General features: G+C 36.1%; 1 protein-coding gene across 2 annotated transcripts in view; it reads left to right on the top strand.

The window, feature by feature from the left end:
* The window catches only part of LOC150083777 (folliculin-interacting protein 2), a 296,503-nt gene that overhangs the window by 180,858 nt on the left and 101,757 nt on the right, over nt 1-13,888 (top strand). For both annotated transcript variants that reach the window (XM_090377482.1, XM_090377483.1), the window contains exons 9-10: nt 7,591-7,711; nt 8,269-8,441. In XM_090377482.1, the coding sequence (XP_090233608.1) occupies nt 7,591-7,711; nt 8,269-8,441 (294 nt within the window). The remainder of the gene's footprint in view (nt 1-7,590; nt 7,712-8,268; nt 8,442-13,888) is intronic.

Raw genomic sequence — 13,888 nt, 5'->3', positions numbered from 1 at the left:
ATGGCCAAAATCACACCGGCCTCTGGCCCACTGGGGTTTCCCCGGTAAGGCTTATGGCCAGTTTGCCCCTGTCGATAGAGAAAAAATATCAAATTGTGAAAACTTTGAGCGAAATGAAAGACCACGATGTGATATTGCACGTGCTGCAGACCTAAATGAGGCAACGCCGAGAATTACAAAGAATGCAGAGAAAATAAAAACAACTTTCATAGCAGGAACAACTCAAAGTGTAATTAAAATCCATTAGATCAAGACACAAAAAATTGGAAGAGATGGAATGGCTGTCATCTGTTTGGATAGAAAATCAAACAAAAAACAAGTTTGCTTAAGATAGAAGCAAAAGCATTAGCAATATTTTATTACGTAATCGTCGTAATAAAATACGTAAATATTTTATTACGACTATTTATTGTGTTTGGTAATGTTTTGGTTACAAATGTGTGTTCAATCTTGGGTGGTTGGCGCCTAACCCTATTTTTCCCATAGGGCCTGTTGTTTATATTGCACGATTTTGTATTGCACGAGGGTTTCTAGGAACACAACTATCGTGCTATACGAGGACTGACTGTATTCACAATGAGATACAATTAAAACGATGCATTAAAACTACCTTGGTAGTAGAAATTATGTGTTTGCATTACCCATGTATAAATAAACTCCTTTTATTATTTTATTATTGATTATTTGTTTATTTATAGGGTATAACACATCAAACCAACTCTCAAACTAAGTCTTTTGGCCTAATTGCACACTGGGTATAACTTTTATAGTTTTGATTGCTTTTATTATGCTTAATACACTCTTATTCAATTCATTTGGCCTTAGGGCTCTCTTGGAAAGCTTTTATTGTATAGTATTGTACTTTAAATATTATTCCTTATCTTAAATCCTTATCTTACACGGTGTTGTAATTTTATATATATATATATATATACAGTGGTACCTTGGATTACGAGTAACTTGGTATGCGAGTGTTTTGCAAGACGAGCAAAAATTTTTAATAAATTTTAACTTGATAAACGAGCGAGGTCTTGCAATACGAGTACAGTCAGTCCTCATATAACACGTGTTTACACTACACGAATTCGATCATACACGATTTATAAATAGGGGAACGATATCTTATATAACACGAACCGAATTCGCTTATGCACAATTAGCCTTTGTTTTTACAAGAAATGGCAGTCGAACGCAGAATCACCCCAACCCGATAGGAATGAAGAGAAGATTTTGAAAATGTATTTATGGTTTTTTATATCAGTGAAGGGGAAACACATTTCACCGTAATAACGTAAAAACCAACACAATTCCAGCTATCGATATAATCGCAAATGCAATTAGATCGAGTTTACGACCAGTTTATAACAGATTCCACTCGCAAGAAACTAGAAATTGTTTTTATTGTTTTATGGTAGTAACCCCTAGAAATGTGCTTTAGTAAAATGTGAGGTGTTAATAGAGTTGTCTCTGCCTTTATGGTGTTGTTTATTCAGTTGCTACACGCGCAGCTTTGTTTATGTGTATCAAGCGTGCCTCCTCGTTTTGTAATTGTGCTTTATTCCCTAAAAATGAGTAAAATAATTAAAAGGTGTGAAAAGGAAGCATCCTGGCGAAGACACTGCAGATTCAGAGAGAAAAAAAAAAAGCAATATCGATAAACAGAGGCGGACTGGGTCAAAAATTCTTACCCGGGAAAATTTATAGTGGCCTCATACTACGGTTTATGGCCAAAATCACACCGGCCTCCGGCCCACCGGGCTACATGCGTGCAGCTTTGTTTATGTGTATCAAGCATGCCTCCTCGTTTTGTAATAGTGCGAGCGATGAATCTGATTTCCGTGAAATCCTGAAAAGGAGGCAAAAGCAAGTGTCATTAGAAAGATTCCTTGTTAAAGTCGCACAAAAAGAAAAAATCAACAGATAGCAGTGATTCCGTTAGAGACAGTGAAAGTCGTCCTACCCAATAATTAATAAATTCGATTGCTTTATGTATATTAAATTTAAATATTAAAAATATAAAAAGGTATGTATTTTGTATTAATCATTTTTACAGTATATGAATATTTTTGAGTTTTGGAACAAATCATCTGGGTTTCCATTATTTCTTATGGGGAAATTCGCTTTGACATACGAGTGCTTTGGATTACGAGCACGTTTCCGGAACGAATTATGCTCGCAAACCAAGGTACCACTGTGTATATATATATATATATATATATATTTATATATACACAGTAAGTCCCCGACATACATAAGAGATACCTTCTGGGACTTCTTACGTAAGTTAAGTTTTATGTAACTCAGTAATGACTAATAAAATATTGTTACTATATCCCTGACATGCCAAAATTACAAAAACCACGTAATATCCTCAGAATAATGAAGAATAGTTATATTTTTCAATTAATTAGTATATTTTTTATATATTAGTTATATACAGTTTTTTTTTTTTTTTTTTTTTTTGGGACAGTACGGCGTACCAGCATCTTTATTAACAGTGACATTTGGATGCAGTTCACTTCGAAATTTGTATTATTCCGCAAATTTTTTCCACATGTTTGCCTACTATTCAAATAACTTTTAAATTATTTAACTAAATTTGCATTTCTCACTGCCTATTGTTAAGATATTTTCTATATAAAACTGTATAACCATTTTTATAATTCTAAATTACTCAGTTGGACCTCTGTTTAATGAACTCCTTTTATAGCGAATTATTTTGAATTCCCCTTGGATGTTACATTTAAAATTCTTTCCGTTGAGCAAAGAAAATTTTCATATAGCGAACGGATTAGGAGAGAATTAACTCGGTATGCACTTTTTGCATTTCTGCCCTTCAGGCAATTAGTGCTGCTGCGCGAATTAAGAGAACTAAAGGGATTACCATTCTACAACTTAGTGGTACCTGGTAAAATCTATCTGTCCACCTATCCTACATATGGAGAAGTTGCGCTAGTCAACAGTGAGCAGATCAAGGGATATTCCCAATGGGCTCTGGTCCACCTTCTACTGCGGTGGTGTCCAAACTGGTATTATGCAAAAATTTTTTAGTGTGTTTCTTTGTCCCTATCTTGTTGCATGTAAAAGTAAAATTGAAAATATTCAAAAATTTTTATTAAGTACAATACACAATTACATTTACTGAACAAAACATTTAATGAGAATTTTTTGATAATTAGCAAAATTTAAAATGCTGTTTTAGTTCACTTTCGGGTGGGCCATAGGTTGGACACCTTTGTGAATCAACTGTAAGCGCCCCGTTCGAGAATTAGAAAAGTGATTTTCTTTTACCCCGACAAATAATCATCTGTTGTTTTGCGGAAGTGCATTTGTTATCCACATTTTTCCGTAGATTTGTTGATAACGCACTTCCTATTTCTGTTTACATGGTCAAAGTACCTGAATATCTGAATGACACAGAAATTTTGGACTGTTTTAAAAAAAAAAGAAAAAAAGAAAATATCAAATTTAAGAACTAGTGACAATACCGATGATGAGAGAAGGAAAACGAGGACAACGAAGGCGTTAAACCTGCTAAACATGAATTGTTGGCATTTGGTGAAAATAAAGTTAGAAAATTACAGTTAAATGAAAGAGATACAATTCGTGGATTTCGGGAATACCTAATTGAAGAGATGGTTTCGGAAGAATTGAAGCATTTGATGGACGCTCTGAGTACAATACCAATTTCATCGAGTGAATGTGAACGAGGATCTTCACAAATGAATCTGATCGTCAGCTCAACCAGAGCTTCGTTGATGACAAAAAGTTTTTTCACTACTGTTTCTTAAAATTGTAGGCCCACCGCTGACCCGCTTCAATCCAGCAAAATATGTGAATTCGTGGCTGCTTTGGAAACGTCATTCAGCAATAGACACACAGAGGAAGAAAAGAAGTCGGCATAGGGTGTCGGATGAGAACTTAATAAAAATTTGGAATATTCTACAAAAACTTTATTATGAAATTATTTTTACTTGTTATTTATTTTTACTTATTATTTTTAGGGTCCGTAGTCTAACAAAGAACTCTTATGTCACTCGGTTGTCTGTCTGTCTGTCCGTCCGTCTCTTACAACATTGTATCTCTGGTACCACTCAACCTATTGACTTGAAATTTTGCATGGGTTTGTACATCATGTGGGCCAACATTTTGTCTGAGAAATGGAGGTAAAATGTGGGGGGGGGGGCATAAAATGTCGACAACCTATAGCTTATTATACACAGTTGGAAAGAGATCAACTATTAGGTTTAAAATATAATTTTAAAATGGCAGGAAAATTTGAGTAATTTTTGTGTCCCCCCCCCCCCCTCTATTTCCATCGCTAATTGAGCTAAAAATTTTAAAATCACATTAGCTATGTGTTATTCAATGCTTATCAAGGGAAAACTATTCTGATTGAAATCTGTCATTTACTTTTTGTGTTATAATTAAAAAACCAATTTTTTATTGCGCTTCAATAGTGCGCTTCTTTTTACTAAGTAACACTCCTTTTGGTGACAAAAAGGTTGCTAAATAGTTAGTTAATAATTCTATAAAGGTCATTTATAAATTTTGCAACGAGAAGTATTTTTTAACAATTTTCAAAGCTGGATTTGTCCCGGAAAGGAGGTATTCAGAGAGCCAGTGTTGAGGGGGCGGTGGTGGGGATCTGCATGTGAGAAATCTCACATCCAGATCCAGAATATCATTCAGGTACACCCTTGCACTGGTTTTCACCCCCTAAACACAAAAATGCATCTTTGTTACACCTTAGTAGGAGACTGCCCACCAAACCATTACTGATGCTGGATGACGACCCTTTTAATGGCCTTACATGCCTCTGCAGAGCTATGGGCGTACACCTTGTCATTTTGACAGTTATAACTCTCCTCAATAGTAAAAATCTTTCCATCTGTGAAGAGTATCTGTCTTATCATTTGCGTACCGATGCTGCAGTGCCATGGTTCTAGCCCGTCACCACCAAATACGGAGGATGCGGAAAGGTCATTCAGGGAATGACCACCGCATATCCCGGAGCAATATGGCCTTAGTTGCTAATGCTCCTAAAAAAAAAAAAAAAAAAAAAAAACCAAACTCATACCTAGATCACTTTTGATTATGCATGACATCGATCTTGGTGATATTCCCATTTCTCTGGACATGATTTTTCTGTTTTCGTAGAGGATTCCTACGAATTCTGTTCTCCACTGCCTTGGTATCTGCAGGGGTCCTCACAGTTCTTAGGCGGCTGGACTGGTGTATGTCATCAATTCTCTATTGTTCATTGTACCTATCAATTGCCTTGTAGACAAATCTTTGGCTTATTCCAAGCGGTTTCAGAAGTTTTAAAATTGTAGGTGTATCATGTCCTGCCTTATGAAGATCGATGACAGCAGTCCTGTTTTCTTTATTTCTCCATTCCATTTTCACTGGCTTCCTTTTACTAGTTGATGATACCTGTTAAAGAAAACCATACATTAGTACTATACATGATACAAAGCCCACAGCTCTATGATATCATTTTCTATTTTTACAGGAGCCTTATTGGCAGTTCTCTCTCTCTCTCTCTCTCTCTCTCTCTCTGTGTAATAAGCATATTGGGTAAAAAAAAGTGGCAGAGGAGAGATAAAGATATGACAAATGCACTCGAGTGCGCAAAGCAACAACAGCAAAGGATACGAAAATGTGTATATGCAAGGTGGAATTAATAGATCTGTTAAAAAAATGTGAAGATGGAAGCATAAATTACACAAAATGCCGTAACTTAATTAATTTTGCTTAATTCATTATAACAAATAGGATTTTCAGTTTCTCTTTTTTTTACACCTACAATACTTCCTTTTTCTGCTATCCCACTATTAGTTATGGCATTTTGTGTAATTCAACCTTCCATCTTCACATTTTTTAACAGACCTATTAATTCCACCTTGCATATATATATATATATATATATATATATATATATATAAATATTTTAAGTACAAAATATTGTAGGTAGAACATGTTAAAGAGCTTTATGTATAGAATTAAAACCAATGAATATACTGTATACCCTGGGAGCAATATGTTGTGAAAGAAGGGGCGGGGATGAACCGGAAAATAAAACGATAAGAATTGCGCAGATTGAAAAATACCAAATAAATTTTTGAAAAAATGACCAAGGTGGAAATAACATTGCAGTGTCTTTCATAATTTTTGTGTCATGATCAGAGGTCAGCCACCAAAATCATGAAAAAGACAGCAATGCTCTTACTTCTGTTTCTGACATGTTCTGTATGCTTAGGTTCACGTGTGAAAAGCCATGTGGTATTTTACAATTTAAATTTTACAAATTTTGAATATACTTTTACAAATTTTGAATTTACGCTAATGTGCTAATAAAAGTGTTGCATACAGATCATGGACCTTACAGAAGTAAGTGAAACGCTATGAAAATGAAAAACATAAAGCCAAAAGTAAGGAAAATCAGTATATACAGTAAGACAGGGACTTACCGTTACTAGCAGAACTGACCAAAAGACTGAGTTAGTGGGTTACCAGGATATTTGTGTGGGTACGCTAGCGGCTCCTAGCATTTTAAAAAAAAAAAAAAATTTATCGTGCATGTTTTTGATTGAAATGAAATGGGCGGTGATGATGCGCTAGGTTAAATGCATGATGTACAAACTGCCCAGGATAGTTAGGAAATATAATAGCTGACAAAGTAATGGTAGAAGGCAGCTAAACTTTGTTAAGGCGAAAAATATATTGGGTAAAGTTAGAAAATAGAGTTCCGCTGTTGCGTTCGGTATACTAATGGCTCACAGGACATATGAAGTAGAGGCTAGTAAAGTAGAAAGATGATTATGGTAGAGATAAGTAGTTGGGTTTGGGTAGTTCGGGGTTGCAAACCTGTTCCTATAGTTAGGACCCTGAACAAATGTCTGGGAGTGAGTGCATCATGTATTTAAGGTCAATTGTGTAAATGAATAGTATAATGAAATAAAGTTAAGCTTGAATATAATTACAAGATTAATACACTGTGATAGGCTAATTGGTGGGTACGAGTTTTCTAGACTGTAAGACGCCACAGAGTCTCGTATATTGTATTTACACTATATACATACTTGATGTGTATGGGAATAATTATTTACCGATAATGCTATTTATATTAATATCCTTTAATTTTTTGTGCCTTAAGATGTTAAGGGCTTTACTGATGTGATGGCGAAGATATGCTTTAGGAAAATGGTTGTCTATATGGTCATATAGCTTCTGTTGTTGTTGTTGTTTCGTTTTTTTAGGAGCATTAGCAACTAAGGCCATATTGCTCAAGGATATGCGGTGGTCATTCCTTAACCTTTCCGCATCCTCCGTATTTGGTGGTGACGGGCTCGAACCCCGGTCTAATCAAGAAGCGTGTGCTACGCACTGCTGCTCCTTCCCACCTGGCTACGGAGGCGCCATATAGCTTCTCTATATCATTATTCTTGATTATATATATATATATATAAAATACTATTACTTCCTTTCAAACTATCAGCTTTCCCCCCCCATTTATATAAAGTTAAATTAAGTCTCATTCATTTGCTGTTATTTGTATGATTTTAATTGTTAACATTATTTTTGCAGGCAATTTCAGGAGTTCTTCTTTTCTCATATTACCCTTATAGAAAGTCATATGCTGCAGCTGAAAGATACAGCATTACAAGCATATTGTACTAAAAGGAATTTTATCCATGTGATGTTTGAAGTAAGTTTGATATTAAAGCATTCTATCATAATAGCAGTTCTTTGCAGATAATATATATTTTTTTACCACTCAGAAATACCAGTATTGTGTTAGTAATATTTGTGTTTCTTTCTACACACACCTTAAGTTCTTGCTGACCGAACATCTGCAGATATGCAGTTTACTCTTGGAAGTATGAGACACCCACCTGATACTAGTGAAATTATTTCAGTTTTGTGAAGCAGCTGTATTTAGGGGTTGTTGTTGTGATAGCTATAAAAATGGTATTATTTTTAATATTATTTAATATGACAAATTCTTCATCAGTGTGGATTCAGAATTTTTCAGTATTATCCAGTATTTTTCAGAATTATTCAGTATTATTGTCATTATTATTCAGTATCAAATTAGTTATTGTATGCAATCGTAGTCCATTTGAACTATACCATAGTCTGCTATAACCAGTTGTTTAGATGGTAGGATATTTGTTTTAAATAACTGTAGTATGCTTTATTATTAAAGATACTCTTGTTATCTAGATAACAAAACTAATTGTTTCTTTTACATCCTGTTCCTAGGGTCTCCAGAATTTTAGGAATGCAGTACAAGATCTGTATACGGCCCCTCGCCTGATCACCCCAGTGTGGTTGTCAATGATATCTTCTTCAACAAATCATCACAGTCTCTGCTCATTGTTTGTAACTGAATTTGGCAAGCTGCTTCAGGAATTTGATAAAAAAGAAACAAATTTGTAAGTTGATTTTACATAAAATTAATGTTGGTGATTGTGATGTTTTATGGTAATCCTAAACACAAAACATTACTAATCCCTTGGTACTGTAGTGCCATGATTATTATTATGATTATCTCTAAATCTGTATTATCTATATTAATTTAGTATTGTGATTATGATTATCTTATAATGAATATAGTGGAAGTTGATGCCTTCATCTTCAATCACCAGCAGACTTGAGGATGAAGCTTGAAATTTTTTTCTTTTTGATGTTTTTATTCTCACCCAGTGAACAGACACCCCATGTTTTGGCTCATTTCATGTCTCCTTCCAGCCGTTGCTAATAATTACCCCCCCCCCCCCCCATTTAGGCCCATCACAGCCTAAGCCATATTAAACCTTAATTTAACCATTTCATTTTGTTTTTTGGGAGTGGTCAGGTGCAAGAGTGCATAAGTTCATGTACTTTGAGTGGCAGGAATCTAAACCTGTGACTGCTAAATATTGTGCTCTTTTTCGTATTCTATGTATCTTGTGAACTCCTCTGACCCTCAAAATTACTAGGTAATATGTAGTCAACTCCAGCAGCCTTACTTGCCCTTATGTTGAAAGTTTTTCTAATAAACAGTCATCGATAATTTTGAAATCACTGATTTCATATGGATCAACCTCTATTTAGCCTCAAGGGATTTTCATCAGTAAAGACCTTGATGCAAAGTACGTTTTTTTTTTTTTTTTTTTTTTTTTTTCAATTCATCTACATCAAATGGGTTATCTCAGATTTTCCCACACCTAGTATCCAAGGGTCTGATTGTTTTATTCTTCTTTGTATTCGCATATACCCAAAAAATCCCTTGTCCCCATTCTTTGCTTTCTTAGCCAGTGCTTTCTCATATTCAGCCTTTGCCTCCCTAACCTTATTTGTGATACTGTTACAGATTAACTTGTGGATGTTGTAAGCTACAATACTTTTTGTAACTGTAACTTTCCCATGCTATCTTTTTCTGCCCTGTTATACCAGCCAGCTCCATATTCACCCATTTCGGCATCCTTCTCATGCAGTATTTTTTTAATGGTATAAATGCATGCATGGCTTCTGCGATTTCTGCTTTAAACGAATTCCATAATTCAAATATATTCTCCCTCCTTCTGCAATCTGGCCAATTAATAAATGCCATATAGTGTCGTAAACTGGCATAGACCCTGCTTCTGAAATTAAAACCCACGCCTTTACCTTTAACTTTCATCTTTCTTCATCTTCCAACTAATCTTGTGATCACTACCTGCCAATGTTTCCTGACTTTAAGCCTAGTGATGTCATCTGATTCATTAAGTAATGATGAGGTCAAGAATATTCTTACCTCTAGTATTTTCCGTAAAATGGTAGTACAAATAATAATCTAGTTTATTTAAAAATTTTGTTCTCCGTGGTGTTTCCCTCCCACTTATTGCAATTACTTAGAGGCAAATATGAATTTGCCCATAATAAGACATTCATGTTTGCCTGCTTGCTCAGTCCACCTGCATGTAGAGAGACTTTTGTGATACTCTTTCATAATCTGCTGGTTTGTAGATTATTCCCACTTTCATTAAACCGTTGCTTCCAACTAACTCACACCACACAAATTCTGTTATGGCAGGTGTAACTTCTGACTCAGTAGAAGCTCTTTTTGCAATTCAGGCTGCTTTTCATAAGACGTATGACTGCATTACCCTTTCTATTTTTCTTATCTTTCCTAAATACATTATACACAATATAATGGAATAGTGGAACTCATCATCCCCAATTTCTGGGTGGCACCACATGTACACATGCATGTGGCATATGTACACAGTGTATGCATGAGCCACTTGAATATCACAAACACAGCTTCGCTTCCTCTATTTATCTAGAGATGGAAGACAGGAATTGTGCTGTTTTTTTTTTTTTTTTTTTTTTTTTTTGTGTTGTCTGACGGCACTAGGGGTTTCCCCCATCTCCGTGTTATGTACTCTGTTTGTATAACACAGAACTCTGTGGAGGGCAGAGGTTTAAAAAATGTGGGGAGTGGTTCCTTGATAGTGTTATGTTCTGTTGTGTCTCTGGCCATTTAGTCGTTGAGCCCTATTGGAACCCACTGTTGCCCACACTTTGCCACGAGGAGGTAGGTCAGGCACCCAGTAGATTATTTAAGTACTCTGGCAGGCCCCGCCACTTAAATGGCAGTTTAAAGGGAACCAGGTTTGAGTACCGGAAGGCGTGTCAGCAGCGTACTGCAGTATGTCTCTGTTAGTAATCTTTGTCAGGTTCATGTATGTGTCAAACGCAGTAGGAAGGTCAAACTGTCCCTCCTTCTCCGGGGTGGGATATGTTAGCTGGTAGGGGGAACTCAACAGGCAAACAGGGGGGAATAATCTCCCCTCTCACCTGGTGGGGGTGGAGATACACATTTACTTCATTTATATAATCTGCATTCTGTTTTTGTACTTTTTTCTTAATACATATAAATATTTATATATATTAAGAAAAATATATAATAAAAATAAATATATATATTTATATATTTTATTTATTTATTTTTTCCTGTTAGGGAAAAAATATATATCCCCCCCCAACACACTCTCATTCATCTTTTTTCTCCTCACACCAGGGGGGATGCAGTGGTGCGTAATGTAAATTTAAATACTAATGCATAATAATTTAACTAAATAAGGAAGAATATAAAAGATTAAAACTAGAGTGTGTACTTAACTGTTACATATTAGCATTAGTAGAGGCATATGATGCAAGAAAGCAAGCTTATGCAGCATCCGCCAGAAAAGGGAAAAAAAAAAAAAAAAAAACACTTCCACTTCACCCCTCCGTTTGTTCGAAATACCTGTCCAGCTGAGCCTTAAATTTATTTAGGCTATCAACTTCCACAACAAGGAATGGAAGTCTGTTCCACCAACCAACTACCCGCTGGCTAAAGGCAAATTTCTGGACCTCTATCCTACATCTGTCTTTCCTCAATTTTAATTTATGCTCTCAAAAATTCCATCCGTCATCAACGTGATTCGAACTCAGTCTTTTCCACCCGGGGTGAGGAGAGTGGCAATCCTACCAACTGTGCTACCCATGAGGGCATTTATTGTGTTCTTTTTCTCACACACACATACACTCTCAATCATTCTTCTGGCTTTCATTTCATTTCATTTGTTCGACTTTTGCCTTCTGCACTGCTCTCTCTGGGCACCTCAACTTATTGGTTTTTTTTTTTTTTTTTTTTCCCCTTCCCAACCTGGCTAGCCTGGTCGGCAACTTATTGTTATATTCTTCAGTTGTGGTGCACGCCTAGCCACAATTCTTTTTTGTAGGCCGTGGGAAAATGCAGTGATAGTGTTTTGTGTTAGTATATATAAGCTAATGTAAGTTATTATTAACTTTGTATTCTTTCAGCCACTTATATTTACTCTTCCACTCATTTCCGTTCACCATAACACTCATTTATTCATTCTCTCTTTCCTTCATGCTGGATCACTCTTTCTTTCACCAAAATTGATATTTATTCCCTTTTACCATAGTACCTATTCATTGTCAGCCCATTCATTATCTTTTTTCCTCATTCATTCTTCTTTCATTCTACATTGCTACTAGCTTACTGATATTTTTCATCTAATCTGCTTCCCTGGCTGCCTGTACATCTCCCTCCACTACAAGGTTACTTATTTGATGTGGGGCCTGGGATCCTACACATGGCAGGGTAATCCTGGGGATACCCAGATCAACCCAGTTTTGTCATGTCAGATTTCTGTCAGGGTGCAGAATACTGCTATCTTGACAGTTTTTAAGTCATAATCTGTGTGGTGGGAGACTTAAATCAATAGTTAAATCAATTTTAACTATTGATTATTGTTTAATTGCTCAGGAGAGCTGAATTGCCATTCTTTGGATAGTTCTGTGTATTTTGAATACCTTTGTGAAGGTTGCAAAGTCTTTATAATTTTCCTCTTCTGTGATGAACAGATGTTCTTCTCCAATGGGAAGGGGGAAATCTCTGCTTTTGGCTTGTTCTGGGGATGTCATAAATTATACATTCATATAGAATGTGCTGAGTTTTCACTCTCGCCACAAGTGCAGTTTGAGTCATCAGTCAGCCCTAAGGAGGTTAGTTTTGCCTTTAGGGAGCCATGACCTGTCAATATAAATGTTGTGAAAAGTCCAGGGGCATACCACTATAGGTGGCTTTGGGCTAACCATTGCCACCCATGGCAAAAACCTTTTGGTAACCTGATCTCTGGTTTCCTGCTCCCACTGTGTTTACCATAGCACGTAGAGCTTTGTGGCTGTTCTTTTTCTTTTAGTGTTGAAGGTGTTAGCTGTGTCAAGGACTATCCCCAGAAGTTCTGTGGGTATGTCCTTTTTAAGTCTATAATACAAGCCTCTTTTAGCTACTTCCACGTAAAGTGGGAGAGCTCTGGCTAGCAACTGTAGCACAGAGGTGTGGTTGCTGTGTGACATGCTCTAGTAATAGTGAGAAGCATTGTCCTTTGTATCGATTCTAATTTATTCCTGTTTCTTACTATGGCCGAGCAGTTGAGCCGTGCACTGACTCCATAGGTGATAACAGGTAGGAACATTGCACAGTATGTCCAATGTTGCGGGTCTTTCTTTTGAGTCCCCAGTCTGCTTGACTGATCCTAGCAATCATATCTGCATAATTTTTATTTCTTTGCCAAGTAGGCCAATGGGGGTAAAAAGTTAATTTTGAATCAAAGACTAATTCAAGATATTTTAGTTCTATTACCATTTTTATAGTAGTTGTGTTAATTTTGATTTGTGGATGTCTTCTTATATCCAAATTTCCTTTTAGAAGTATTTGTTTGGTTTTTTTCAGGTGATATTTTGAACATGTGCATTTGTGCCCACTACTTCAGCTGCAAGAGGGCAGCATTTTGTCTTTGCTCTACAGCCCCTTGTGCGTTTCCTTTAACAAGGAAAATCATGTCATCTATAAAGGCCAGGATTTCCACGTGGCCCAGATCCAAGGCAACAAATTCATCCAGAACATTGTTCCAGAAGAAAGGACCAAGGATTGAACCTTATGGGCAGCCCTTATTCACAGGGCATGTCAATTCCCAGAACCATGTGTGTAATGAAACACTTCTGATTGTAAGATAGCTGTTTATTATCTTATAGAGGCTTTGTGGGGCATTTGCCTGCCGGAGTCTCCTAAGAACACTAGGCCACCAGAGTGAGTGAAATATCCCAGCAAAATTCACTAGAGATTGCCAGCATATATTTTTCATCTGAGTTTTTAACTGTTATTATTATTATTATTATTATTATTATTATTATTTATTAGCCATATGGCGCAAGGAAGCCTGAGGCTTATGCTGCACCAGCCAAAAAAAAAAAAAAAATTTGAGTACCCTGAGGAGAAAGAGAGAGATAGGAGGGAATCACCAAAAGTGTCAGTAGGTAGTTCATTGCATAGGTAGTTCAT

Source organism: Mastigoproctus giganteus, chromosome 7 (assembly GCF_048544385.1).
Source record: "Mastigoproctus giganteus isolate SK-2022 chromosome 7, ASM4854438v1, whole genome shotgun sequence".
Classification (NCBI taxonomy): Eukaryota; Metazoa; Arthropoda; class Arachnida; order Uropygi; family Thelyphonidae; genus Mastigoproctus; species Mastigoproctus giganteus.
The sequence above is the reverse complement of the archived record's forward strand: the minus strand, read 5'-3'. Positions and strand labels throughout refer to the sequence as shown.